Source organism: Carassius carassius, chromosome 49, assembly GCF_963082965.1.
Source record: "Carassius carassius chromosome 49, fCarCar2.1, whole genome shotgun sequence".
In the NCBI taxonomy this organism is placed as follows: domain Eukaryota; kingdom Metazoa; phylum Chordata; class Actinopteri; order Cypriniformes; family Cyprinidae; genus Carassius; species Carassius carassius.
The window spans coordinates 13,282,328-13,310,093 of record NC_081803.1 but is presented as its reverse complement, the minus strand read 5'-3'; the positions used below and the strand labels follow the sequence as shown (position 1 = coordinate 13,310,093).

General features: G+C 34.9%; 1 protein-coding gene across 2 annotated transcripts in view; it reads left to right on the top strand.

The window, feature by feature from the left end:
• Positions 1 to 27,105, top strand: part of LOC132132680 (opioid-binding protein/cell adhesion molecule-like) — a 152,228-nt gene extending 125,123 nt beyond the window's left edge. For both annotated transcript variants that reach the window (XM_059545154.1, XM_059545153.1), the window contains 5 exons: positions 5,893 to 6,030; positions 24,400 to 24,534; positions 24,631 to 24,751; positions 26,163 to 26,314; positions 26,589 to 27,105. In XM_059545154.1, coding sequence (XP_059401137.1) covers positions 5,893 to 6,030; positions 24,400 to 24,534; positions 24,631 to 24,751; positions 26,163 to 26,314; positions 26,589 to 26,692 — 650 coding nt within the window. In that variant the 3' untranslated portion in view covers positions 26,693 to 27,105. The remainder of the gene's footprint in view (positions 1 to 5,892; positions 6,031 to 24,399; positions 24,535 to 24,630; positions 24,752 to 26,162; positions 26,315 to 26,588) is intronic.
• Positions 27,106 to 27,766: the final 661 nt, after the last annotated feature.

The following is a 27,766-nucleotide window of genomic DNA, read 5'->3' as shown; positions in this document are numbered from 1 at the left end:
GCAAGTTCACCCTGGTAACCGACCACGCACCCCTACAGTGGATGGCCCGCGCCAAGGATACCAACGCCAGGGTGACTCGCTGGTTCCTAGCGCTCCAGGACTTCCACTTTGAAGTTTGCCATCTAGCCGGGGCCGCCAATGCGAACGCCGATGGCCTCTCCCGAATCTGGACAGCTTACGCAGGTCTTTCAGGGGTCATTCCCCACCCTCCCCTAACTTCACCCCTACTCTCTGCATATGTTCACAGGACCAGAATGACGATTGGGGGGGGGGGTGACGAGCGTCCTCGGAGGAATCAGCGTTGCCATTTCTTATTAATTGTTATATATTCATAATAATATGTTAATTCCATAAAAATAAATAAATTAGCTTAAACTAAACTACTTAATTTATATATGATTAGTAGTGAAAATTCCTTAATTTTGTAATCTTTTACTTTTAGGAACACATTAAAAACTTAGTTCTTAATGAATTAATAATTAATCACTAAAGTAGCTTTGAAACATTATTAATTAATAATAATGTTTCTATAAAGAAAGTGTAATGATTTGTATTTTATTTCACAATTACTATGAAAAATTATTATATATTATTGTGCTATGCATTTTTCCTTTCAAAAGTTTACTATAAAAATAATTGTATATTATTGTGATATGTATTTTTCCTTTCAAACGTTTACTATAAAATGTATAGTGATTATTTTTTGTCTTCAACTCAGCATTCCCTTGAATTGCTATATTTTTATGGCTGATGCATTTGCAGTCCCTTGTTGCAGTTTTCTATATACTGTAGTATGCTTCAGTTTTCAGCATTACATCAGGAGGCAGCTTTTTTTCTCATTTTAAAGTGCAGTAATGAGCCATTAGAAAGATTCAGTGGGGTTATGAGAATATAAATGTAGAGTCAAAGCCAGTGCAATTTGCCCGGGTGAAACATTAGCGGCAGCTATATCACCAGGGGCAGCTCAAGAATGAGTTTTTCTCCCACTGATTTCTGTGGGTTTACCGCCTTCTGCAGTTATTTTATCCCAGTGCATGTCCAATTAAAAATTCAGGTATTGCTCAGAGATGTTGAGAATTTCTGCAAGTATGAAACAGAAAGTTACTTAATCTTGAACTTGATGATAGTTGAGGCTCGTCATATGGCTGAGAATGATTCATTTTCAGCAGTTTACCACAAACATACATGGTCATGAGGAGAGGTAACCTGAGTTACATAACTAGACTTGCGTATGTCTCTTTGGAAATTGTTAGCATAGTCTTACTGCCTGTTCTTGCTCTGAAATCTGTACTCTTTCTTTTTTTTTTTTTCTTTTTTTTTTGAGGAGTTTAAATGGTGCATTTGAAACAGTGACCTGAATTTGCGATTGGTTAGAAAGCTGAAGCTATCAATTATAGTTTGAGAGACAGGGAGAAAACAATACCTTTGATGTAACTCATGCACACATGCCAGTTTTGGGGGTTACTAACTAAAGGTAGCCACACTAATAACTTTTTTTGGTAGCTGTTTCTTGCAGATAAAGTTTAGGAAAAAATTCCTTGTTTGCATTTTGTCATATATCTATTATAGTTTTTTAGTCACCCCCCTTTTTTGGCATGGAGACAGAAATGACATACCCAAAATAAAAAGGTTTCTGCTCATGATTCTTTCTGACTAGATACATAATAAACATTTTTTTCACAAAGCTGACACTTCAAATTTTACTGTTCAGGAATCAGAAGCACTCAGACTTTCATGATAATAGAGATATATAAGCTCAAACATAAAAACAAAAATTAAAATATTAAAAACATTTTTTTAATGTATTTAAAAAATTGTTGATGTAAGATATGAGTTTAGAAATACAGTGTAGCTAAAGCCACAAGTCTTTCAAAACTTCATTAGAAATTTCATAATCTAATCTGTAAAACTGTGAATTTTATGAAATATTTTCTAAGGCCATGTCATGTGTGTTTTTAGAGAAGGCTAATCAGATTGATTTATGGCACTTGTCATCTCTGTAAGATCTCACATGTAAACTCTCCTGTGTTCTCTGTATGTGTGTTGGCTTTGAAAACTCCCCGTTTTCATGATTCTATTGTTCACACCAAACGAGTCTTTCACACCTCCGCCAGGTATGAGACATTATCCGCATTATTCTTTTATCATTATTCTTTTGTTTTTATTCCACCTTTATCAGCCTTTTTGTGGAATTTCAATGTTTACAAAGCACACAAACTTTTACTTAAAACTCACTTTGAACCCCGATCGAGTGTTTGTAATAACATCCTATTGCGATCACGGGTGGAATTTGGTCGTTTACTATTGTAAAAATATGCTATTTGCAGCCTTTTTCATCGCTGCACAAGTTAGCATTTCCGATGTACATTTTTTTTTTAATTTGATAAAATGCCCCAGTTCATACCAAGCTTTTCTATAGTAATCGCTGGTTTATTATTCGGGTTTTTCGTGTGTACAGAGGTGTTTCAGTGTTGTTGTGAGCAGATATGAACCAGGAACTGTTCACGAACCATGTGACACGAGCTGACGCTGTCCGGTTTTGGGACTGTCAGATTGACAAGCCGAACGTCCAATCAGAGTCTGTCGGGGTCACAGCTCGAGTACACGGAAGCAAACACACAGAGATCGCTGGGAGAGGCTATTTATCATCTGATCGCGTAAATCAGTGGAAAATGAATAGAAATGATGATTCTGTCTGAAGAAATATGAAGTAAACATCAGTAAATATATCCATATATCTCCACGGATATGCATCTTTTGTCTATAAATCCTTATTGACGCTGTTCAGTGAGTCTATGTGAACACAAATAAACCGTTGCAGACTTGACTGAATATGAATGAGTGGTGAATTTCTATTCAAAATGTGGCATTATACAGATTTATTATTTTGCACTCCTGACATAAATTACTAAACTGTCACTGCAATAATGTTTTATCAAAATATTGGTCAAATATCGAAGCTAGAGTCTTTAAACTTTCAATTGATGCACAGTTTGTCCAGATCAAGTAAGAGAGTGATGTTTAACGTGCTGTGAAAGTGAAACAATAATAAACTGGGGCCGTCGGCGATGATTGCACGTAAAGGGGTTAATATTTTGAATCCATGGTGAATTTATTGTTATATTTTCTGTTTTGATTTTTATTTTATTTTAGTCAAATTAAATTAATTTCTAAAATTAAACGGAATTACTTTTTTATTTTTATTTTATCTATACAATGTTTATTAATTATTTCAGTTTGAGTTTTAGCTAATTTAGTATATTAAGTTAATCAATGAAAATGAGAAATGCCTTTGCAACTAGCTGAAAAAATATATAATATATAATTTTATTTCTGTATGTAATAATAATACCCATATACCACTTTGAATGATGATTCATTTGGGCCAATTTCTTTGCTTTAACCTAGTGTGCCATGCACACACGCAAACACACACACAAACTCACAGCAGCTAAAGTAACTAGTGAACTGATTCTTTTGAAGTATTTTCAATTTTATTATAGGCAGAAAAATTATTGTTCTGGAGTAAAAAATTTAATTAGACCCATCAGGACTTTCCCCCTGCTGTTATGATTTGATAGATAAGACACAATATTGTCATACACTGGTGGCTTACGTGGATAACTGGATTTATTTGAAACTAAATTAATTTATGTTTTCCATTACACATTTGTCTGAATCATTGCCATTAATATGCTAAATATTCAATGGCATGTGAGTGAATCAGCAGTCAAATTGCAGGAACTTGGAAGACTCTGACCTCAGTATCTGTGTTAGCAGCTGCTTTCTTGCTCGCGGTCCAGACTTCTTTTGCAGATAAATTTTTCAGTCATATTGTAGTGTGTTTGTGCACGTTGGTATACCTGTGTGTGTGTGTGTGAGGCAGTGACGTCCCTTTAGAAAATTCTTGTGCCTTCTTGGATGACTGATTAAAACTTCAGGAAACAGAATTTACAATAAAATATTTACTTTTCCAGCAACTATAGATAGCAGACTCCCATATGAGGCAGGCCCGATAGGATGCCAGCTAAATAATATCTCCGATATACTGGCTGGTTGGAGTATTCAGACTGAAGCATGGAACACAGTCAAGAAAAATGACAGACTGTCTTGGTACCATTTCCAGTTTCAGTCAAGTTATAAACACCATTACCATCACGTCAAACAACAGTGTGTAATACTGAGGAGTTATTCTAATGGACTGAATGTAGAATTATCTACAAAGCTTACTGAATCATTTGATCGATGTACAATCAATTCATGTACTGTATAGTTCTAGAATTGGAAGTATTTCAAAACTCTAGGGTCTCAAATTCAATGTTACAGGACAACCACTTATTTAAATTGTTGTCAGAATTGTTATAAAGAACAGACCTTGTATTCTAGAGTCACAGAATTAAAAAATACGAATCATAGTTAATACGTGGGAGAATAAAAATATATAACTATAAATTATGTATATAAAATCTTTTTTTTCTTTTTTTTTAAGGACTGATAATTTTATTCAAGACGGATGAAGTAAATTGACTAAGCTTGACAGTAAAAACATTTATAACATTTAACAATTTTGTTTATTATTATTTTATGCCATTTTTTGAACTTGCTATTAATCAATGAATCCTAAAAATGTGTACACAAAAAATATTAAACAGCATGGTTTTATGCTGAAATAACAGGAAATGTTTCCTGAGCATCAAATCAGCTTATTAGAATTATTTCTGAAAGATCATTTGACACTGAAATCTGATGACACCTAATGTCTGATGAAAATTCAGCTTCGCTATCACAGGAATAAATACAATTTTAACAGATATAAAAATAGAAAACAGTTTGAATATGATAAATTGAAATTATGATTTTATAAAAACACTTTTTTTTTTGCATTGTATGCTGCTTGTATTGGTTTTTTTTCTTTTTTATATAAAATCATACAACCTAATCAAAAATATAACGATCTATCACTTTATAAATCGTTGCACGACTTTTACATAAGAATTTTCAAGAGAAAACAGAAAATGTAAATGTAACTTGCATCTGCTGCTTGCAAGTTGCATAAGGCCGGTGACACACTGGCTGCGTGGCGTTTCTGCTGCGTGGCGGCTGCCTCGCGTTTTCTGTGTCTTTACACACCAGAAGCGTGCCTGACGCGGCGCTGGCGCGCTGCTGCTGCTGTAGGTGACATAGAGGGAGGCCACCGACAGACCAGGATCTTGTCTTCATGACAACAATATCAACTTTTTTTACACACCTACAACTACGTCTACTGATAAAGGACACCGTCAACAGTTTTGACGGCAAAATATACTATGTCTGACAGGTGCAATATTTGAAAATCGATAATTATTTATTTATTTTTTTAATTACATTTATATCTGAATTTATGTCAACCTATAGACTTTCAAACATCAAAATGTCATGAATTAATATGTATTTGTCTACAAAATGACATATAAACCCATTTCCTATTATATTTTGCCTGGAAATGCTTCCAACACTCGCGCATGTCGCGTGAAAAATAGGCGTCGGTTCTATTTCTAGCATGCACGCGTTTTGCGCCTGAGACGCGCGTCTCACGCAGACAGTCTGCAAGCTCTAACCTGTTAACATGGGAGCCGAATTAAAAAACGGACACGCCACGCAGCTGAGACGCTCGTGCCACGCATCCAGTGTGTCGCCGGCCTCAGTCAACAGGGTTAAGCCTAACACAACTATTAAATCGAATAGTGAAAAATACGCACATCTTGATGAAAGCTAACATTGTGTTGAAAACATCATTTGGGTGCTGATGACGTCATGATTTTTTATTTTTTATTTTTTTAATTGATGATTTTTTGCAGAAGTTTTATCAAATGTGTGATTACAGTGTTGAATGATGTTGTTGTTTTTTTGCAGTTCCTGCCAGGATTGTAAACATTTCCGCCGATGTTTCGGTGAACGAGGGCAGTAACGTAAGCCTCATGTGTCTGGCCATCGGGCGACCTGAACCCAGCATTTTGTGGAAATTCCGTTCTTCAAAAAGTGAGGGAAAAGGTAAAGGAAGACTTTCTTTATTTTGCGGTGCTGTTTACAAGAAATATAGCATTGTTAATTTTCTCGGCAAGTATCTAATTGTGTTACTTAAAGTGATAGCTCACCTAAAATAAACATTCTGTCATCATGGACTTTAATTTCAGTCTATGCCACACAACTGACTTTGGATATACCGCAGGACTCATAGAGAGCAATTTTATGATGCTTTTGGTCCCTTTTGGTGTTTAAAAACCCAGTTTTGTTTCAAAACATCTCCTTTTGTGTTATTTGTGTTCCACAGAAGAAAGTAAGAAAGTCATACAGGTTTGGTACAACATGAGGGTGAATAAATTATTACAGGTTAGATTTTGGGTTAACTTTCTCGTATTAAAGCTCACTCATGTTCATGGGCTAAATTATCTATTGTATTTTGTGAGATATGACCTGATTTTTTTTGTGCCTCTTGTTTTTTATGCTAATTTCTAATTTTCTATTCATCAGTAGGGATCATTCTTGAAGGGGTTTTGGATCTGACATCAAATAATGTCAAGCAGTCTCAGCACAGCTGAGAGTAAATCCTCCACGTTTACTACGTATTCATGTCTTCCTCCACTACCCGACTTCCAGGACACTGGCTGCATTTTAATTCATCTCTTATAATGGAAAGCACACAAGTAGACGAGTCAGGCAAGAAAAGAAAAGATTCAGCCTGCAAAATCACTTTGCAGAGAAAGCAATATAAAAGTCTGTGCACATGGTGTCATTTAATGTCAGCAAGCTTGCAGCAATAGCACGTTATCTGTGTTGACATTTATATGTGATTCCTAATGAAAGAAATAAGACGTGAGGGATGTTTCATTTTCTTTTTTCTGTCAACTTTTACAGCTGAAGTGAAAACCTGAATATTAATTTTTCTGGATTGTTCAGCAGCTCTGTCGACATGCTAAATGTTGATCTTCTTAAATTACAGAATCCTAAGGATAAACAGAAGTATTTCAGTATCTAAATACATTTAATCTTTTATTCCACGAATTGCTCAATGGAACATTTGAAATTAGAGATTTTTTTCTTTTCTTTTTTTTTTTCCTGCAGCCACTCGTCTAGAATCAGATTTCCCGATCAGATGTATAGTTAAGGTTTGGATTTGGGTAGGAGAATCTGATCCTAGACCAGCACTTACAGTTTTATCCCAATGTGCTAATCAGAAGTAGATTGAGAAAATGACAAAAACATTTTGACAGAAGTTTTTTATTATGTGCATGTGCTATACATATTATGATTGGTCGGACTAAGGTTTTTGTGTATTTTTTTTTGTCTCAGTCCATCAGTGGAACGACTAGAACAATCCTTAAAGAAACATTAGCACAAGAGGTAGTTTGAGGGTCAGTGCAAAATAATGAAAAATAAATAAACACAATAAATCAGTAGGTCTTGGACTTTCTGTTCCTGATATGAGCAGTCTCACTGTAGTGATAAAATATTTTTTCAGTTAATAGTATGACAAATTCTTCCTGAGTCTACTGCTAAAAACTTCCAAAATGGGGTTTAATGTGATTTTATATCTCACTACTGAAACTTTATATCACACATATTTATCAAAATTGAGACTTTATCTCACATTGTGATTTTATCTCACAGTTGTGATTTTATATCTCACAAATGATCTGACTGTACATTTTACATTGTGACTTTTTATGTCACAATTGCAGCAATGCATAGAAGAACCATTCTGTTTTAGCCAAAGAACCTTTCAGTGAACAGTTCTTAAAAGAAGCATTTTTCTTAGTGTGAAAAACATTTTAATAATCATAAAAACATATGTTGACAAATTAATTAATCGTGAATAATGTGATTGATTAATAAATAAAACTGACATTCAGAAGGTCCTTCTCATTTACACTGGAATACACAAGAGCTTGGCAAGAGCGTGAACACTTGTGCAGTTTTCTGACACTTCTTTGAAAGACAGAACAGAATTAAGCCGTTTTAATGTCAAATTAGATAAATGTTTTAATTGCGTTAACTACATGTAATGATGTTACACTTATTTAACTAATCTCAAAAATTAGCATTTAAATAGCTTGCCATAACACATATTGCATATTTCATCATTTTGTGAGCCATTGAATTCAAATTTCATTTTAGTTTGAGCTGATTTCATAACCTGTTATGTTGGCAAGAGAGATTCAACCACTGAAAATTGCTATTGACAAACATTGGCATGAAAAAAACAGAAAATAAGATGTCAATATATGAAAGGCAGTTGCATTTTTCAGAGGGTGTAATACTTTTTTGGAAACAGAAAATGCTTTTTGAAAAGTGCTTATCAAATTGGTTGAAGAATGTCTTTGAGTGCACTACACTGACACTGAAGATAACTGATTTAAAAAAATAAAAATACCCTTAGGATGCAATGGAAAGTTCAAGGCCTTTAATTTGGCATTGTCAAGATTTGATTGGCATGCCGGTTGCACAGAGGTCTAATATTGTGGAGCTTCCACTGAACTGCAATAATACTGTTATTGCAGTGCATACTATTTGCAGAGGTAGAGCTGTAACGTGCAACAAAGAAAGCATGAATATATGTGTGAAAATTTGTGTGAAAAAAGTTAGGACATGAAAATGTCGCATTTATTTTCATACAGTGCATGTGCGATGAACATTGAATATATCATTACTTACATGAGTAAACATGCCTCTTAATGCAGGATGTATAAATGCACTCTTGCCATGCACTCATACAAGAGCGATATTTTTACATCTTTAATGATAATTGAATTAGACAGATCTGCGGTTACATGATGCAGCAATGAAAATTGTGTTTTCAATTGGCCAGCTGTTGTTGTAGTTTACCATTTCTTCATTCGCAGCATATGGCAGACTGGATTTGTCCCCTACAGATGACATTGCACCATTTGGCACTTTAGAAAATGGATTTGCACTCATCATGCACAGTTTGTGAGCACCCACAGGCTGCGGTGTCAGTGGGAATATCCCACTCTAATGGGTTTAATTTGGAGGGCTCCCGTTGTATGTGGTGGGTTCTCATACACTCAGACAGAACTCAAGGAAGACAGTGAGCTCTTCAGAGAAAAATGTAAATTGGGTCTGTTTTCAGACAGATGCATGTGTGTGCATCATATAAGTACTGAATAATTTGTGTTCAGTTGATCTTGATTGGAATTTCCACAAAGTAACTGGCTGGTTTAGCATCTGCACTCATAAACAAGGTCTGAAGCTGCACAGCATAAGCATTTTTAAGCCTTAAGGCTGAAGTTCGGAATGCTGACACCATGAACTTGCTTTCATGCCCACTTGAACATACTTGGTGTGTGTGTGTGTGTGTGTGTGTGTGTGTGTGTGTGTGTGTGTGTGTGGCGAAAGAAAAAAAGTTAATGTCTAATATCTCACAGTTGCAACTCTCTATTTCACAAATGCAATTATATTTCACGATTGTGACATAAAATCTTGTTTGCAACTTTATATTTCACATAACACTTTATCTTACAATTGCTATTTTATATCTCACCATTGGGACTTCAATTGCGACTTTAGACAGTTTTTCACAATAACAATTTAGTATTTCACAATTGCAATATTATTTTACCAATGTAACTATATCTCATGAGTGTGACTGCAACTTTATGTTTCACAACTTGAACTTTATATCTCTCAAATTTGACTAACAAACATAACTATATCATGTTTGTGAATTTATATCTTACAAATGTGACTTCACATCTCACAGGTGCAACTTCATATCTCATAATTGCTACTGTGTCACAAATACAATTTTATATTTCACAGTTGCAGCCACAACCACAAGAGCCATTCTCTATTAACAATGTAATGAGTAATAATATTACTCATTCATATAGGATGCAATTCGTTTTTTTTATTGCAGCTCTTGGATATATCTATATAGAAGCAAATATCGTTCAAGTATTTTTCATGCTGCTTTTCAGGGATTTTCTACCAGTATTATAGGATTGTTCTTTTCAACATGTTTTCTTACCTCTTGTTTTTGAAAAAATCTCATTGTTTTATAGAAGGTGCTTTACTTTTTCCTTTGTGTTTGTTGCATTCAAATATTCAGCAAGAAACTAGCCCTTGCTTCAGTGACCATGTCAAATAAGGCTTGTTGTCTGCAGATGAGGTTGTCTGAGGTAATGCAGGCTTAGCTCCACTTCCCAGTGGCCACATGCAATGGCTCAGAGAAAAATGAGAAGCCAATGCCTGAAGAGGAAATGAGGGTCAAGAAGAGAAATTAGCTTACACTCTGTGCCAATGTTTCTCAAAGGCGCGTCAAACAGTGGCAGTTTTTCAGCTGAAAAACAGACAGGTGTGCGAGACCCCCACTTGATGCCTTCTGTGCTCATCTGCCTAAATCACCAACCCAACAAATTCTGCTCATTTCACCTGATCTTTTATCATTAATAATACAAGGTGGTAAAACAGCCGCTGCCTGTGTCTGGAGTGTATTTTTCGTGGAGGCGATGGAGTCTCGTTTTGCCTGACATGATTGGTCTCGGTGGGTTTCTCCATGAGGCAGCCCCCCGTGACGCAGTTGGATGGAGCGTCAGCCTGGAAACTCGGCAATGAGAGTGCTTCATAACAGCTTAATAATGTGTCACTGTGGGCTGCTCCTATGAGTCCGACTCTGACTAATTTTGAAACATAGCTAATTCATCATTGCATGTCCCCTTGTAAAGCCTGTTAAAATCCCTTCACAGGCTTTTGTTTCACTACAACAAACAGAAGAGTTTCAGTGGCAAGATATGAGATGCATCAATCGTTTTTTCTCTTCTGCGACTGCATACTGAAAGCTGAGAGTTTTTTGTTTTTTTTTGGAGATTAGCAATTTTAATGTGTAAAAAAATACAAATACCTATAATGTGTACAGTTGATGAGAATGATCATTTACTATATGGTGACTCCCATTATAGCTTGCAAGAAAATTAATCTAAAACAACAGCCATTTCAAAACATCTATGCTGTTGTAGTGTTTATAATTCCAAATCAAGTGGAGCACAATGAATAGAGATATATGTTAATTTACCAGAAAATTCAGTTCAAGCTCTGCTGACAGCTTTCGCATTGAAAATGCACCCAGGGTATCTGAAAATCAGAGAGTGACAAATCTAATTGCAGCAAATTATGCTTTCTTAGTATTTTGACATTTTGCCATGTAATTGTATTTCAAGAGATGCCTTGTTGTACTTAAAGCATGTTTAACATTTCACACTTTTGATCTCTCTTTTTCCTATCTCATGAAGTGAAAATAAAAAAGTATGCTTTTGTTTCTCTTCAGCTTATGTTATTATATTATAAATGTATATTTATTTTTTCTTTAAGGCAGTTTTGTATTAAAAAAAAGAAACATGCCAAAACAGAAACATCTGTGTTTTATTTTTTGAGCTGTTTACCTTTATTTATGTAAAACGTTATTTATGAATGCTGTGACAATTTAAGAAATTTCCACTAGGTTTTAAATAGTTTTAACAAGGTTTTTTTTTATTTATTTATTTATTTTTTTTTTGTCTCTTGGCAGTGGTACAAACATCACGTTTAATTAAAACTTTGCCTCTATTTTGTTTCTAATAGCACTGGATCCAAGTGAACTACATTTTATCAATGGTATAATTTTGCATAGTTGTCAGATTTTTAACTCATGCCTAATCCACATTGCAGCAAATTCAAGCAAAGAACCTTCTGTTTAGACTGAAAGAGGCCATCTGACCTGCATTAATCAACCACAGTTAGTTATTTTTACTGAAGGTTTAGGGATGGATAAATCTGAAACTGAGAGATCAAAAGACACAAATGCAACTTGTAAATATCATGTGTACATATGTTCTATATGCTAGTTTCTCCCAGCTCCCTCTGCCCTTTGATTCACCCCGTGCTTGTTTTAATTAGACTTTGAGGAAGCAAAGCTGCTTATTGATTGGGCATTGTTTGCTGGAAAGGTCATAGATCTAAATAAGTGTGGTTTCGAGAGCCGATGTCAGATCTCAGATTAAGTTTTGATGCTAACAGGGAGAGTAGCCAGGGATGAGTCAGAGGAGAAGTGGAGGCTGATCAATGTGGTGGCACCAAAGCCCATCGTTAAGGGCAGAGGAGGCTGAAATAAATTACTGCATGATTTGAGGTGTTGGAGGCCTCTCAGGGTGAGCCGGGAGACTGGAAGTTTGCAGTAATTTGTCCTCGGATGTCATTTCACACTGCTCTGTCAACACACTGGCTAATTTAACATATAGTGCAGTATCTATCCATCCATCCATCCATCCATCCAATCATAGTATAAATAAAAGTGTACTTCATAACACAGCACTATTATTGATTGATGATTGTAATTTGCTTTGAATTTGCTATCAGTCCATACAGATAGCAGATAACATTGATTTAAATGGAGTTAAGATTGATTTTCATTGGACAAGAGGCTCTAATCTTTTGATACTATTCATACACCATTCTTCACAGGGTTTGAAGAGTGTAATATCCAACATAGGCTTATTGGAAAAACATGTTCCTGTCACAAAACATATCTATAGATACATTTCACTGCATTTTCCAGCTGAAATGAACACTGTTGGCAGTAAAACAACTTTTATTCCTTTTCATAGAAATTCTGATTACATTGGCATATTATTGATTAACATTGATATACTGTATTTTCATCCAGTTCTTTGCCCAATACTGTGTTCTGATCTCAGAACACTTTTACCATAGTTTACGACTCGCAAACTAATACATTTTAACTTTTGCATTACATAACCAGCTCTGTATGGCTTTTCTGACAGTAAACTTGTTTGGTAACTCGCCCAGTGTAGCATTGCGAGCGGGTGTGATTGCCATGAAACATGATGAAAGGGTTGCAGGGTTCTTCTGCAAAATGCGTTTTTAATAAAGCATTAATCTTATAGTGGCACTCACCGGACATTTCATTTCCAAACTGCCACGATATGTACAACAACCAACGTAATAAAACATTGCCAGACCCACATTACACTGTTTCAGAAAAAACTGAACAAGCTTTTAGTGCCACTCACCGGACATTTCACTTTGGAAGTGTCACAAAACTTGCATGAAGCAATGTAGTGATATTTTGCAGAAAATTATTTGAAAATAAAATACAATTTAACAAGCAAACAGGGACTTCCTGACCAATGGCAGAAAGGGAGGCTTTTTGCTAATCTTTTTTGGTGATACTTGTAGCAGAAATTATACACATCAACTTTTAGTAATTTTATAATTTTAGTAATCATATCTTGCATATTTACATATTTTGCAGTGATAAGTATGATCTGTTAAGAAAATAAAAATAAACACCAGAAAACCACCCAACTCCCTCTTTCATTTATGGATTTGTAGGGAAATGTGCAAATGTAACACCATGTCAGTTAAGCAGAAGAAAAGCTTTGCATCAAGAGAATTTGGTAACTGTCAGGTGAAGGTGAAGGTGTTTTCTCAGGTTTGCATTGTAATTATTGTAGTTTCTTTTTGCACTAGACTCTGGGCACAGAGTGACCTCCGGTGAGTGGCCCCAGGATAATTGTGTAGTTATTTTGTGGTAATTAGGGCATTGTAAAATCAAGCATTTTCATTTTTCCTCATAACCTTTTGTTCTGCTCTGCTGAGAAGGTGTGATTGTAACACCATACATCAAATTAAACCGTCCCCATTCTGTCTGTGTCTAGAAAGCCCAGCCAGGAGAGTGGAAGTAGTTTCCAGGCTCAGAAAATGTTTTCATGCCTTTTTTTCCATTTTGAAATCGGATGTGGGTCAAAAGCGAGTATGAAACCAAGCAGCTATACTCTTTAAAGTAGAGATACTAGAAGGAGCAGAAGAGGCTTGTTTACTTTCTCTGCTGCTTGTCTATGTGTGTGTTTATGTGTAGGAGGGTGGTAGTGTTCATGTATGCATTTGCTCTCTTCAAATGTGAGTGGGTTATATGTGGGCAAGGTAGAGATAGAGCTCTAATCTCAAGTGTTGTGTTTTCATCGTTGTCATATTGTTTATTTATCGCATGATCTCTCCTGGTTTAGTCTGGCTCTCAAACACACGCTTACATCCACAAGCTAATTATCTCTCACAGGCTAATTAAGTAAACGCTCCCTTTACAGCTACAACTCAGTGAGGTTTCATTTAAGCTCTTTAACGGCACGTTTCTGCCTACCAGGTACGACCACTGTAGCAAATTGGTTTAAAGAGAAATCATTTGGATTACTTTAATATCTCCATAATTCTCGCTGTGTTCTTACAGGCTTTTGTATTCACCAAAGAGATTTAGCATAAAGGGGTCTCATTTTTCATGCCACAACACTGAGAGGATCAGCACTGGAAATACACAAAACAACAGAATTTACGTTTTGCTGATCAATGGGTGAATTCATATATATATATATATATATATATATATATATATATACATGTGTGTGTGTGTGTGTGTGTATATATATATATATATAAACTGCATATTTAAATGTTAGCAAAGAGTACAACATATAATAACCATTTCTACCATGATCACTGTCTCCCTTATCTCAGGAACCATATGGTTTTGAATCACAGGTGCATTTACACGTGTTTTGTAACTTAGTTTCAAACTAGGAAAGTTTTGTGAATTTCATCCTCCAAAATAAAATTGCAGTATCATCAGTTTTTAACTCTTGGGTAAACAAGTGAACTGAATAAAACAACACTGGCATCATCATCTTCTTTTCTCATAAATGTCAGGCTAGGTGAAATCATATTTTGATGGTTTGTGCCCCAGCTGCCCTAAACTAACAGTATTGGTGATTACCAAAATCAATGATTAGGTTTCTGTAATGGTTAATCCACCAGTATGTATAGCCTTTTTAGTCACAATTGTTTTTATAATACTAAAATATAATTATTGTCCATGAATTTTTGAATTTACAGTTTTATAAGAAAGGCATAAAAAATAGTAAATAACTTTTTATTTATTTTATTTTATTTATGTTTTTATTCAGATGCCCAATTACAGTATATAAATACAGTTTAATAAATGTTTTAAGTACTTTATGTGCTTAATACATTTATTAGACCACCTGTCATAATAAATTATATCACAACTATTTTAGGAATCTGTCAAAAAAATAAATAAAAAAATAATTTCAAGTTGTATTTTCAATTGCGTTTTCCATATGCGGATGCATAAATTGTTACAATCCAAATGCAGTAGCAAATCTTGCATTACCGTATGCGTTTTTGCTTTCACAGATGCGCAGTGACCAGTGTTGGGGGTAACGCATTACAAGTAATCTTAGTTACTTTTTCAAAAAAATGCAAACTCAGAATATGACACAAACCTGCAATAATTAAATATGTTAAACAACCCAAATGTATCAAATCCCATTACATTAAATAATGTCTTTGCTGCTGACCATTGATGATGCAGTTCAAAATAAAAATGTATGCCAACATAGCCTACTATTCTGGGGGCTATTGTTCATTGAACTGTACCTTTTTTCTTGGAAATGTTCAAAAGTTTTTTCAGTAGGCAAGGGTATGTGCCTATAGAAATTGAGTTTCAAAAATAAACCTAAAAGTATGTCAACCATCCCCAGTCTGCCATAATATAGACTGATACACATGACATCATCATTCTATCTATCTATCTATCTATCTATCTATCTATCTATCTATCTATCTATCTATCTATCTATCTATCTATCTATCTATCTATCTATCTATCTATCTATCTATCTATCTATCTATCTATCTATCTATCTTCGGATTTCTACCTTTCCATACTATCATTTAACCCAAAATTTAAGCATTACTTTTTTGGTACATTGCAAGCTTAGGTATTTCCTTCAGGGTATATAAATATAGTTTTATAAACAACATTTATTCAAAATGCAATTATAATGAGGAAAAACGTATAAACAAAGAGGCAAGATGATGAATACTGTGAATGATGGGAGTTCAGATTCTGCAGAAATCTGCTGAGCTTTGGCAGAATTGCAGGCCTAGTTATATCTACATATTATATAACCTAGACACACATTTATTCATGAAGTTTGTCTTGTGAGAAGTTATGCTGCCTCGATATATGTGGAGATGTGACCCCTATAGCAGGGCAGGCCTGGTTATCAGTTATCTGTCAGATTAACAGTGGGATCAATGAAGAGCTGCTGGGACAAGCCTGACTAATCCAGTGTAGTTTAACGCAGACGGGACGGGAATGAGTGCAATCACTGTGATACTCTTTTGAAGCCTTTGCTGTAGATATTTTATCTCTAGTATTTTGTTGAAATTTGTTTTGTCAGTAAGTGCACATTGCCATATCAGCACCTTGCTTTAGCACAGGCATAATTTACAGCAAATTGCCTGGATATTGTTTCAAATGCAAAATGACATTGCAAGTACAATTGCAGTGTACATTATTTGTTACATTATTCATTTCTGCAATGAGCAACCCTTCTGCAATGAGTTTGTGTTGGGTTGTTATATGAAACTTCTCATGGAGATGGCATTATCTGAGAGTTTCATTATTTGCTAACAATGAACATTTTGACTAATTCTTTCACACAGTGCCTTCTCTCTTCCCACCCAATGGGAAAAACTCACAACCCAAACTACAGCATTGTGTGTGTAACAAAATAGTAGCACTACTAAACTACATTTTCCAGTAGTGTGACAGAAAGTTCCAAATAACTCTCCTTTCTATATATATATATATATAGAGAGAGAGAGAGAGAGAGAGAGAGAGAGAGAGAGATAGAGAGAGAGAGAGAAAATAGAGTTAATATATATGCTTTTAAAAGCAGTCAGAATCTTTTTTCTTTTTTCCTTTTTTTTTTTTTTTTTTGGTTAATTCTGTTTCTTTTTTACAAAATTATTTTAAATAAAAGGTGTTCATCAAATCCTGGCAAAAATTACCATAGTTTGGCCAAATATATTAAGCAGGTTTTTTTTTTTTTCCAGAAAACACTGTACGGAAATATTTTTACTAAGTATGTAACTGTTTATAGAATATTCTAATATTTATATGGTATTTATATAATAGATTTAATATTATAGATATATATATATATATATATTAGCTTTTTTGTTAATAGTTTATAGTGTACCTAACTACCCTACAGAACAAAAAAACTTTAATCAATTGGTTTAAGATGGTATTGCATAACCAGTTGACAAGTGAGCAAAAGCCTTTTAGAACCAGCAACACTTAGGGTTTTTTTTTTAACTGGTTTAAATGATGAGTAAGTGACTGAGCATTTGCAGTCTGCTAGACGACCTTGAGTCTATTATTTCTGCATTTTTCCTGCCAGTTCAGATGTGTCTCGGTAGAACTGCAGCTCTTCTCGTGTGATGTAACTGGGACTGTGAAACGCTAAGAGGAATCAGACTGATGTGGGCATCTCCATTTTGTAGTGTCTTAGCTGTGAGAGGGCTTTGTTTAGCATTGGAACCATGACAGTTTTCACATCACACTCTCTCTTAAGCGCTTCTCTGTCATGCTCTTCTCTTTCCGTCTCACTGCCACTGTCATTCCTCCCTCACCTTCTCTTTTCACTCCGGTTACACTTGACAGAGCTAGAGCTACTTAAGGTCAGTTAAAGACAAAAGAACATGAGTAAAGCTTAAAAGGACAGTTCACTCAACAAAAAAAAAAAAAATATATATATATATATATATACTTTTTTTTTTTTTAAAACAATGAAAGTCAATGGGGTCCAAAGAGGCATTTTTTTCAAAACATCTTTGTGTGGGCGTGTGTGTGTGTATGTGTGTGTTTGTGTGTTCTACTGAAAAAGTATATCAGAAATATATAGACTAATCACTCATGATAAAACAAACACATAATTACTAATCTATATAATAAAACCTAATTTGTGTAAAATATTTGTGCCCTAATGTGCAAAAGGTTACGTACTGTAAATAAATGTTTAATGATTATACAACATTTACACGTAGAATTAACAGAATTGAGATTTTTTCTTTCCATGGAATTAGATTTTTTGCTAATGTGCTCTAGCGTTACATCAGTGACTGTGGCATCCCTCTCTTGAGTCACATACTAACTAGTTCATATTCCCTGTCCCAAACCAGTGTTATCAAGCCATGCTCATGTGTTTCAAGCACAATCAACCTCTTCTCCATCTTATTAAACCAGTCACATAGTCGATGAAGCCTGAAAAGAACATGTATTCCCTGGATGCATTGCTGCCCTCTTATCTTTCCATTACAAGCTCACACATGTGACTTATGGGGCCGAGGGTCGCCGTCATGCCTTCCCATCATGTCAGTGAGGAGAGAGAGAATGAAGGAAAGGGCAGCAGAAGCTGGGAGGCCTTGGTGATAAATCATTATTTATTTGTATCTGACAGAATTAACACTCTAATGAACGCACAGAGCTTGACTTGTTTTTGGCTGCGCTGATTTATGGCCCAAATTTGCCAATGTTTTTTTGGGGCGACCGGATGATTTCTTTCTGGCGAAATCTGTTGACAAGAGCGATTCATTACATTACACTGTACATGCAGGTGAAGCTAATATTTTACAGGCACATCAATGGGAACATGGTGACGTCCTTTTCTAAGCAGAGAATATTTTTGTCAAATGAACGGTTTGCTCTCATAGCATTAGATCACATTGTAAAACTAACCCATGGTATTTAAGCTAATGTTTATTATTTATTTATTTATTTATTAACTAAAATTACTTATTACAAAACTGCAGAAATTTGCAGACATATTTTTTAATAATGACCACTAAATGTATACAAACTTATAGGTGTTCATGTGGCTCAAGTGGTAGAGCATAGTGTTAGAAGTGCAAGGTTGTGAGTTTGATTCCCAGGGAACACGTTAGATAAAAAATGTTAGCCTGAATGCACTGTAAGTCACTTTGGATAAAAGTGTCTGCTAAATGCATACATCTAATTTAATTTAAACTGTGTAATTGACTGTTGTCCTTGACAACCAATCACCTACGGTACACTGTGCTGGTTTCACGCCTTTCATAGCATTTCAGGAGGTCTTTCTTCTCAAAAAATGAATAATTGCATCTAGAATCCATCTTTTATATCTATTTATTTATTTATTTATTTAGTGTGTACCTATGCCATTGTTGCAAAATAAACTGATCAACAAGATGATCCTGCTGACACCATTGCTAATTTTTTTTTTTGCTTCCAGCATGTGCAGTCATAGAGTGTCAACATCAGAAAAAAAATATACTGAGGGAAAAGTCGTAGTTAATAATGAATAAGCGTTCCCTATTCTAAAGTGTTGCCAAAGTTTCTTTATTGGATTATTAATATGCCTTTTCAGGTTACTGGGAGTCAGTGAGATGTAAAAATATTACAGGAAACTTCACAGAGCTTAAGTGGGCTTGTATAATAAACATACTGAAGTTTTGGTCTTCTATCTGACTGTAAAGGCTTCAAAGTCAAAGTCTGTGTGTCTGCATGCTTATATTAAGCAATTCTTTTTTCTTTCTTTTTTTATGTAAAATAAAATATCCATATTACCTAACAGTTCTTAGTGTTCTTACATGAAGAAGAGGACTGTGTGGTCCCTGTGGCAGCCTCAGGCTCTCGAAACTAAAAGTGTCTTTGGGCCACAGATCTTATTTCTTTTTATGTTTATGCATAAAAAGTCAAAATTTTCATAATCACTGGCTCCCTAAAAACACTTTCAAGGAGAATAAACGAAAATGCATAATAAGCATCACTACTTGGGTCTCTGAGGGTTGAACAAGATCAACAGAAAATAGAAATGATGTTTTATTACCAAGGTTCAGAAGGAGCACGATAAGATAATCAACCAATTCGGCACAGGTGGAACTTCAGTTAATCAGCTTAGCTAGCACAATATACACAGACACACACACACACACACACACACACACATATATATCCATTGTAAAAACGACAGCCCACTAAGACGTAATGGCCTCTTCCCTCTCAAGAGGCAACATAACTAGGCAGTAATTGATTGGCAGTTAGAAACGAAATCGCTGTTTTAATTAGTGTGGCTTGACTTTGACTAGATTAATGAAGATGCGCTCGTAGAAGCAGAAAGAGAGTAAAAAAGAGAGAAAGGTCATGCAGGACTGAAAGGCCAGCGATGATCGGTTTCACTCAACTGTGTAACCATGGTGACCTGCTGCTTACCAGGGCGTGATTGGAGGATTTAGACAGTCTGCTTTAGAGATGACAGCAAAATACAGATGATGTTCACTAAACAGGCGGGGTTCAAGTGCTTTTTTTCTTTCAATGCAAGTATTCATTCAAAGAGTACTCCGTTAACTCAAACATTTACACCTGCATGGAAGTTTGTGCTTTCAGCCCTATTCCTATTTTATAATCCTATTTATTTTATATCTTCATGCATGCAGCATGTTATGAAAAGTCCTTGTGACATCCTCATTTTCCCTGTTATAAACATTACGACTTCCTGTAATTAGCTTAGTCATTGCTTTACAATCTGAAGTAATGATCATTTGAATTTCTATTAAGGAGGTAGTCCATTTAGGGACGATTGCAAAATGCAATTAGGTATGTTGACAAACATTAATGATGGTCAGCGGCTTATTACGAAATCATTAGCATACTGAAATCTCATTATATGTGTAATATCATTCCATAATGTGTTTATTAGTTGATGAAGAAGCCCAGAATGCCTGCAGGGGAGTGTTAAAGCACATGCTCACATGATGATACAATGCAGCTGTAAGACATTGACCTAACTAGCTTCACGTTGAAATACTGGAAAGATTGAATGACCTGTTTTAATGCACAAAGCCACTGACCCAGTTAAGTCTATTTTGTTGGTGCCTCAGTGTCTGGAAATTTTCTCATTCAATTTTACCTCTATGAATGGGTCCCCTAGTTTGAGTCAACACACTTTAAAAGCATGCTATACCAATAAGGGATTGTTGACTAGTCGTCCAGATTGTTAAGGTTGACTAGTTTATCTAGATTTTTTTCCTCCTAATTTTGGTTTTCCTGTGATGTTTTAGAGAGTATGAATTAGTGATGAGTGGATTGCTGATGTTTTTTTTTTTTATTATTCTCAATTCACCCCCTTCCATTTCCCACTAAAGCCATCAACACACACACACACACACACACACATTATATATTAATGTAATTTATCCAGTGAAGGCAAAGCTGAATTTTTAGCATCTTCAGTGTCATATGATCCTTCAGAAATCATTCTAATATGAATATTTTCCGCTCAGTAAACTATTATTATTATTGTTGTTGTTTGTATATTTGTTAAATAGATTTGTACAGTGCAATTCCAAAATGTTTAATGTATACAGAGTATTCAAGTACTAAAACAACAATTTGTGAAAACAAAGACTGAAAAATCATTGTGTCTAGGAAAATCAAATCAAATTTTCTTTATCCATTCTCTGAAAGAACATGAGAACAAGAAGAACAGGAAAAGTGGGGTGGAAATTAAGCTTAATTCACTTATGTGCGGATATTTAATAATAAGAGCTTGGTAAAGACAAACATCTCCTAAATAAAGCCTTATCTTAATGTTGTCCTGTCTGCTTCAGTGGCCTGATCTGTATAAACTGCTTTACTTTCCAACTGTAACATGAGATCGAGTCTTTCCATTGATTCTAATCTCCTAAATTTAGTTATTGGAGCATTTCTCACTCATTTCTTTTTCCTCTGGCTGACTGTACACTGACAGCACAGAACAGTTTATTTATTCTTTCCTATTTACACTGTCATTCTCTTTTACATTCTAATAATCTTCTGCTCTGTTCAGGAAGACAGTCTCATGACAGCAGCAGGATTATTACTCAGTGCTGGATGTAATTGCTATGGGCCCGGTGTTTGCTTTCTGTCTCTAAAGTAAGCATTATAAATGATTGCTGTTCACCGTGGCTATCTACACTAACCCCATCGCCATTCAGAAATCAAACTGACCGCTCTAATAGCTTAACATAAATGAAAACTATATGAGAATAAATAAAACGTGTAAGTGTCACTATTAGAGCTGCTCTTTATGTTCTTCTTCTTTTTTCGGTTCATAGCTACAGAAAACAAATCAATTGCAGCTTTGTTGTAGGATAAAATAATTCCCTTTTTGTGAATAAAATCTTATTCTGTACATCTTAGAAACACTCATCTTCATGGTGAATGTAAACAGCACAACAGGGTCAAATGCATAACCTCAGCTGATTCAGTAAAAGTGCTGTCTGAAAAACTGGAGGACAATCCTTTTGGTTGCACTTTATCATTGATCACAGTTTATGAATTGAGAAAGGGCCAAACACTGTGACATTCACTTGTAATTTTCAGTATTTTAGTCTTGCTTTCACATCATATATAAAACTAACCTATAATAAAAAATACTTGGGAGTGAGATGATCAAAAATCATTTCAAACATCTAAACATCTTTTTTTTTTTATTATAGTTCTTGCTGAACATTTGTGAAAGTCAGTGGGGTCCAAAACAAGTTTGTATAGTTTATGTAGTAGGATTAGATAACCCCCCAAAATGAAAATTTCCTGAAAATGTTCTCACCCTCGAGCCATTCAAAATGAAGACAACTTTGTTTCTTCATTGGAACAGATTTTGAGAAATTCAGCATTACATCACTTGCTCACCAAAGCAGTTAATGGGTGCCATCAGAATTCACAAGTAATCCACACAACTCCATTCCATCAATTATTGTCTTAAGAAGTAAAAAGCTGTGTGTTTTCAATAAACAAATCCATCATTAATTTTATTTTTAAAGAACTAGTTCACCCAATTATATATAGACAGCCATTCTTCAAAATACTGTATCTTCTTTTGCATTCCACTGAAGTAAAGAAGTCAGTTTAAGTAAATGTAAAGTAAAAGTAAATGATAGCAGATGTTTAAGTACCAATTTCCTTTAAAACTGAGCAGCTGCATCAAGGTTCACACTTAAAGGGCCAGTTCATAATATTTTGTGTCTCTTATAACATGGACAGAGTCTAATAAAAACTGTTTTATTCCAAATCTGGGGATGTAATTTTCAGGCTTTGGCTCAGAAAGGCCGTCACATGTTGAGCGTAATTCACTGGGGTGAACCATCCTCTCCATGATTGCTCAAACTTTGTAAGCATCACAGGGCTGAGTCATATAAGGAGATATGCATAATTACCAACCTCTCTCACAATCCCCAAGGCCATGCTGTTAGAAACAAAATAACAACCTAAGTCCACTCCTCATCCTTTTAACTAAATGAAGGACTGAGGTTGTATTAATGAGATGGCATAATGTAGAGTTTGTTTTGTGAGTGGCATTTGCACTAACTGGCTGTCTGAACCTGAGGGTGAAACTTTATTTCACTCTTTCAGAGGAATAACTGAATCATTTTTTTGCATGATAACAGAAATGGAGATACAGGTGGGTTTTGTGAAATGATGGACTTAAGCAGAGAACAACAACGGAGGGTCATTCCAAGTCGGCCGAGTGTAACATTTGTCTTATTGACATTCAGCAACCTTGTTCTGCCTTCAGGTTGAGATAATGGTGAATAAATTCTGTTCATTTTAGGATGGTCACAGAAAAATAAGTGCTTAAGCTTCAGGATTCCAGAAAAGGGGCTGAAACTCTCTGTATGTTCTCAGACTGCTTGTCTCTAGTTGGTGTCAGTGTGGATTCAATTAAGCAGGAATGCTTGTGGCATTATGACACTACTCTGATACTTCAGCCTCTGTACTGAACAAGAAAGCTGGCATAGGTTTGATTCTGAGTCTATTGCGGTTAAATTAAAGTGACATGGAATGGTTGTGGGTAGAAATGAGCTAATTTGAAGTACTGTCTCAAAAACACTAAATAGCAGCAAACAGCACCACTACACTTTCATTAACACCTTTTTGATGCAATGCACTGCAAAGCCTTTCTTGACTGAATGCCATGAGAGAGGGTTGTGTCGGGTTTAAATAATTTAAATGATGTTGTGCATTTATATTGCTAATGAAAGTCATAGAAAAATATCAAATATTTTATCAGACTATATGAGAGAATTTATGATTTTTTATTGTGTTTAAAGTAGTAGTGTTTTGCACAAGTGAAGGCTATTGTATTTGTGTTAAAAAACCTCTTGAATGCTCTAAAAGACAAAAAGGTAACCATAAAAAAAATAATAATAATATATTATATATTTGATAAAATATCACTGAAAAATTATATATATTTTATTAATGTTAATGTTTTTATAAACATAGATTTGTTTAATCTAAAGATATAAGTAAAAAAATTACAATATTATACATTTTAGTAAACATAATATTATACTAGGAAATGCAACCTTATACATTTTACCCAGAGCAATTGTATAATGAGTTGTTTTTATAATATGACTTTATGTATGTTACTAATTACTTTAACCTTATGTGTGTTTACACAGGTAATAGAATCATTACTGAGGGTGAATATGTGGAGATGACTGGAATCACCAAAGACATGTCCGGCTCGTACGACTGCATCACATCAAACGACATCTCGCCTCCAGACGTGAGAACTGTTCAGGTTACTGTAAACTGTGAGTACCTCATTCATTAAAAACCAATTCCTTTTAAGACCAAACATTTCTCACGTGCTTTTTTGAGTTTTTAATTACCTGGGATTAATTTCACAGATCCACCTGTCATTTCGCGAGCACGGAGCACAGGGACGGCTGTTGGCCAGAAAGGAGTTTTGTGGTGCGAGGTGTCTGCAGTTCCTCTAGCGGATTTTCAGTGGTATAAGGGGGAGCGCAGGTAGGGCTTGCAGTATTTCGTTTTATTTGTGCTTTGTTAAAAAGGAATTGTTGAGAGAAAGTTACAAATCAATGCAGCAAGATGCAGTCAGATTTTTAGGTTCTTTCAACTATTGTCTTACAAAGGTAATTTGTTTTACCATGAATTTGTTTCTTACCGAAATGTAAAATGCTTCCTTCAGCCAATAAATTAAGGCAACTACAGATTTCTTGGTCAGCAAATGTTCAATTAGTAGCATTAAAGGAGCTGTATGTAGGATTGACACCGAGTGGTTGAACTGGGTATTGCGGTCCAAATTCAAAATATTGGAGAGGGTTTTTATCACCAAGCATCTCCTCCTCAGACTAGACTCACATGCAGGTTGCCAGATTGACACACTAACAGGAACATGCTAAAATACAATTGGGTAAACTGGCAGTGTGCGGGGATTAACAAACAAAAACAACGACAGACATTACGGCCCGGAACTCATAGAGAATTTCCAAAGGAGAATAACTGACTGTAGCATTGTTTTTCAGATAAACAAGTATGTTAACTTAGCATGTTTCTTAAATATCTGCAAACATATTATGGTAATTTATGCTTTAGTAGAGTCAAAAACTTCAATACAGCACCTTTAAATTGATATAGATAGCCATATATCTATAATTCTAAAGGTTGCTTAATCTATTAAGTGAACTATGTTATCTTTATTTCTGAAGGCATATTAACCTTGCAAAGCAAAGAAATCTGGGATATAGTTTTTGTAAATAGTAAAACCTTCAAAAACTATGTATGTGAAAAGTATTTGTATAAACTTGTATGGAAAAGAGAAGCAAAAATTCATGTAACTCTTCACAAACAACCTTCTAGAATGGTGACTATAAACAAGTATGAAAAATGAATAACACAACAAATGACCAAAAAAAGTTTAATCAAAAGTCAGCAAACTGTAACTTCATAATTTATTAATGATGCGATGCATGCTGGAATCTCACAAAACCCTTAACACTTCAGAATTAGTGTTCGGGTTAGAATTCTTTGATTAGACTAGCTGTGTATGATTAGTTGGGGCAATATTTGGGGGAATTCTGTTGGTCTACCATGACTTTTGATATAATTTCAACTAATTCACATTTCTTAGTATTTATGACTCAAAAGGTCCCATCAGCTGGAAGATATGTAGTTTCTTTTTTGGTGCTACTTTTGACTTGGAGTGAAAGTCAGATCGGATCCGAAGGATTCAAACCTACATCTCCCAAGACTCAACAAGCACAAAGCCATGGTTAAAGCAGAGCTAGTTAATAAAAAATATGAAAATATGTCTATTTATTAGAGAGAGTGGTGCGTTAATGTTTGCCGTCAGCCGTCCACTTATGTACAGTAGACTTTGTTTTTAATAACACTGCTAACTTCACCTCAAATTTTCCAGACTCTTCAATGGACTCAACAGGGTCAAGATCGAAAACAAGGGTAAACAGTCCATGTTAACGTTCTTTAACGTCTCTGAAGAGGATTATGGGAACTACACATGTGTTGCCATGAACACGCTGGGAATAACAAATGCCAGCATTATTTTGTACGGTACGAGGATCCTTCTAATAACTAAATGCATGTTAATTTATGCACAAAATCCATGTCAAGTGTAACTTGGCGTAGTCAACGAACGTCTCAATGTGTTAAATGTTTGCTTAGTGCAATTACAGCAGCTCTCATCTTGTCACCCTGAGGCATCCGCTAACTCTGATGGTGTTTGAGCGCTGCATTCGCAGCAATTTCTTTGAACAGCATAATGCATGATGATATACACAGTGGATGTTTGGGAGGTTGCTAACGTGTAGGGGTTCTCTTCCCACAGGCCCCGGAGCGATACACGATGTGAACAACCCAGCCTTATCGCCGACCAGCTCATTCTTGCTTCTGACTCTCGTTTTAACACTTTCGGTCCTCAGCAAGTTTTGATGCTAAAGCAGCGTGTCCGTTTCTCTGTACACACACAGACTCACATTCCCACACACACAGAGGGAGAGTACTTTATCAGTTATTATTAACATCATCTTCATTTAAATAATTTTGTCTTATGTTTCATTTCTGAAGGGAAGTTTCAGTGTGGGTTTATGGGTCTGTAATAAGATGCTTTGGGATTTAACCGTGTTCTGAAACAGTGAACTGGACTATGAATGGAGTCAGTTTGTTAGCTGGGTAGAAATAATAATAGAACCACTATATGTGTCTGCCAACCTTTTGTATGTGAAAAGAGAAGCAAAAATTAATGTAATAGTGAATAACTGAATGGTTTGTTGCTCAGTTTTGAATATTGAATTGAGGTTACTGGTGTCCTGTAATATAACATGATTTATATATATATATATATATATATATATATATATATATATATATATATAAATAAAAATTGCAAACAGCAAAAAATAAAGAAACAAAGAATTAAATATATATATATAATAATAATAATAATAAAAAAAAGCTTCAGTGGGCCCAGAAAGTATTTGGACTCTCAAGTCACACTTTAATAAAATTACACCAAGTGGCACCAACAAGCAAATAAAAAAAAAACTTTTCTTGCATTTCCATTTTCATCCTCTTACATTTTTTCCCAATTACTTTTAATCCCCTTTAAAGGTGGTTCTCAGTGGATGAAGTCACTTCTCCAGTGTAGCTCATTACATAAACTGAAGTATAAACATTTTAACAGTTCTAAAACAAACAAATAAATACAACTACAACATTATGTAATTATATATATATATATATATATATATATATATATATATATATATATATATATATATATATATATATATAAAACTTCATTAATACCATTACTTCAGTGCTAATACAAATTTTACTCTTATTTTTATTTTTTTATTTTCTTTTGTTGTTAAATGTTTTGTTGTCTATTTCAATGAGATTCACACACAACCTGTGTCCTAAATGTCCAAATACTTTTTGGGGATGCTGTATGTGATATTTGATTTACTGTACATGTACAGATGTATGCAAATACTGTTCACACAC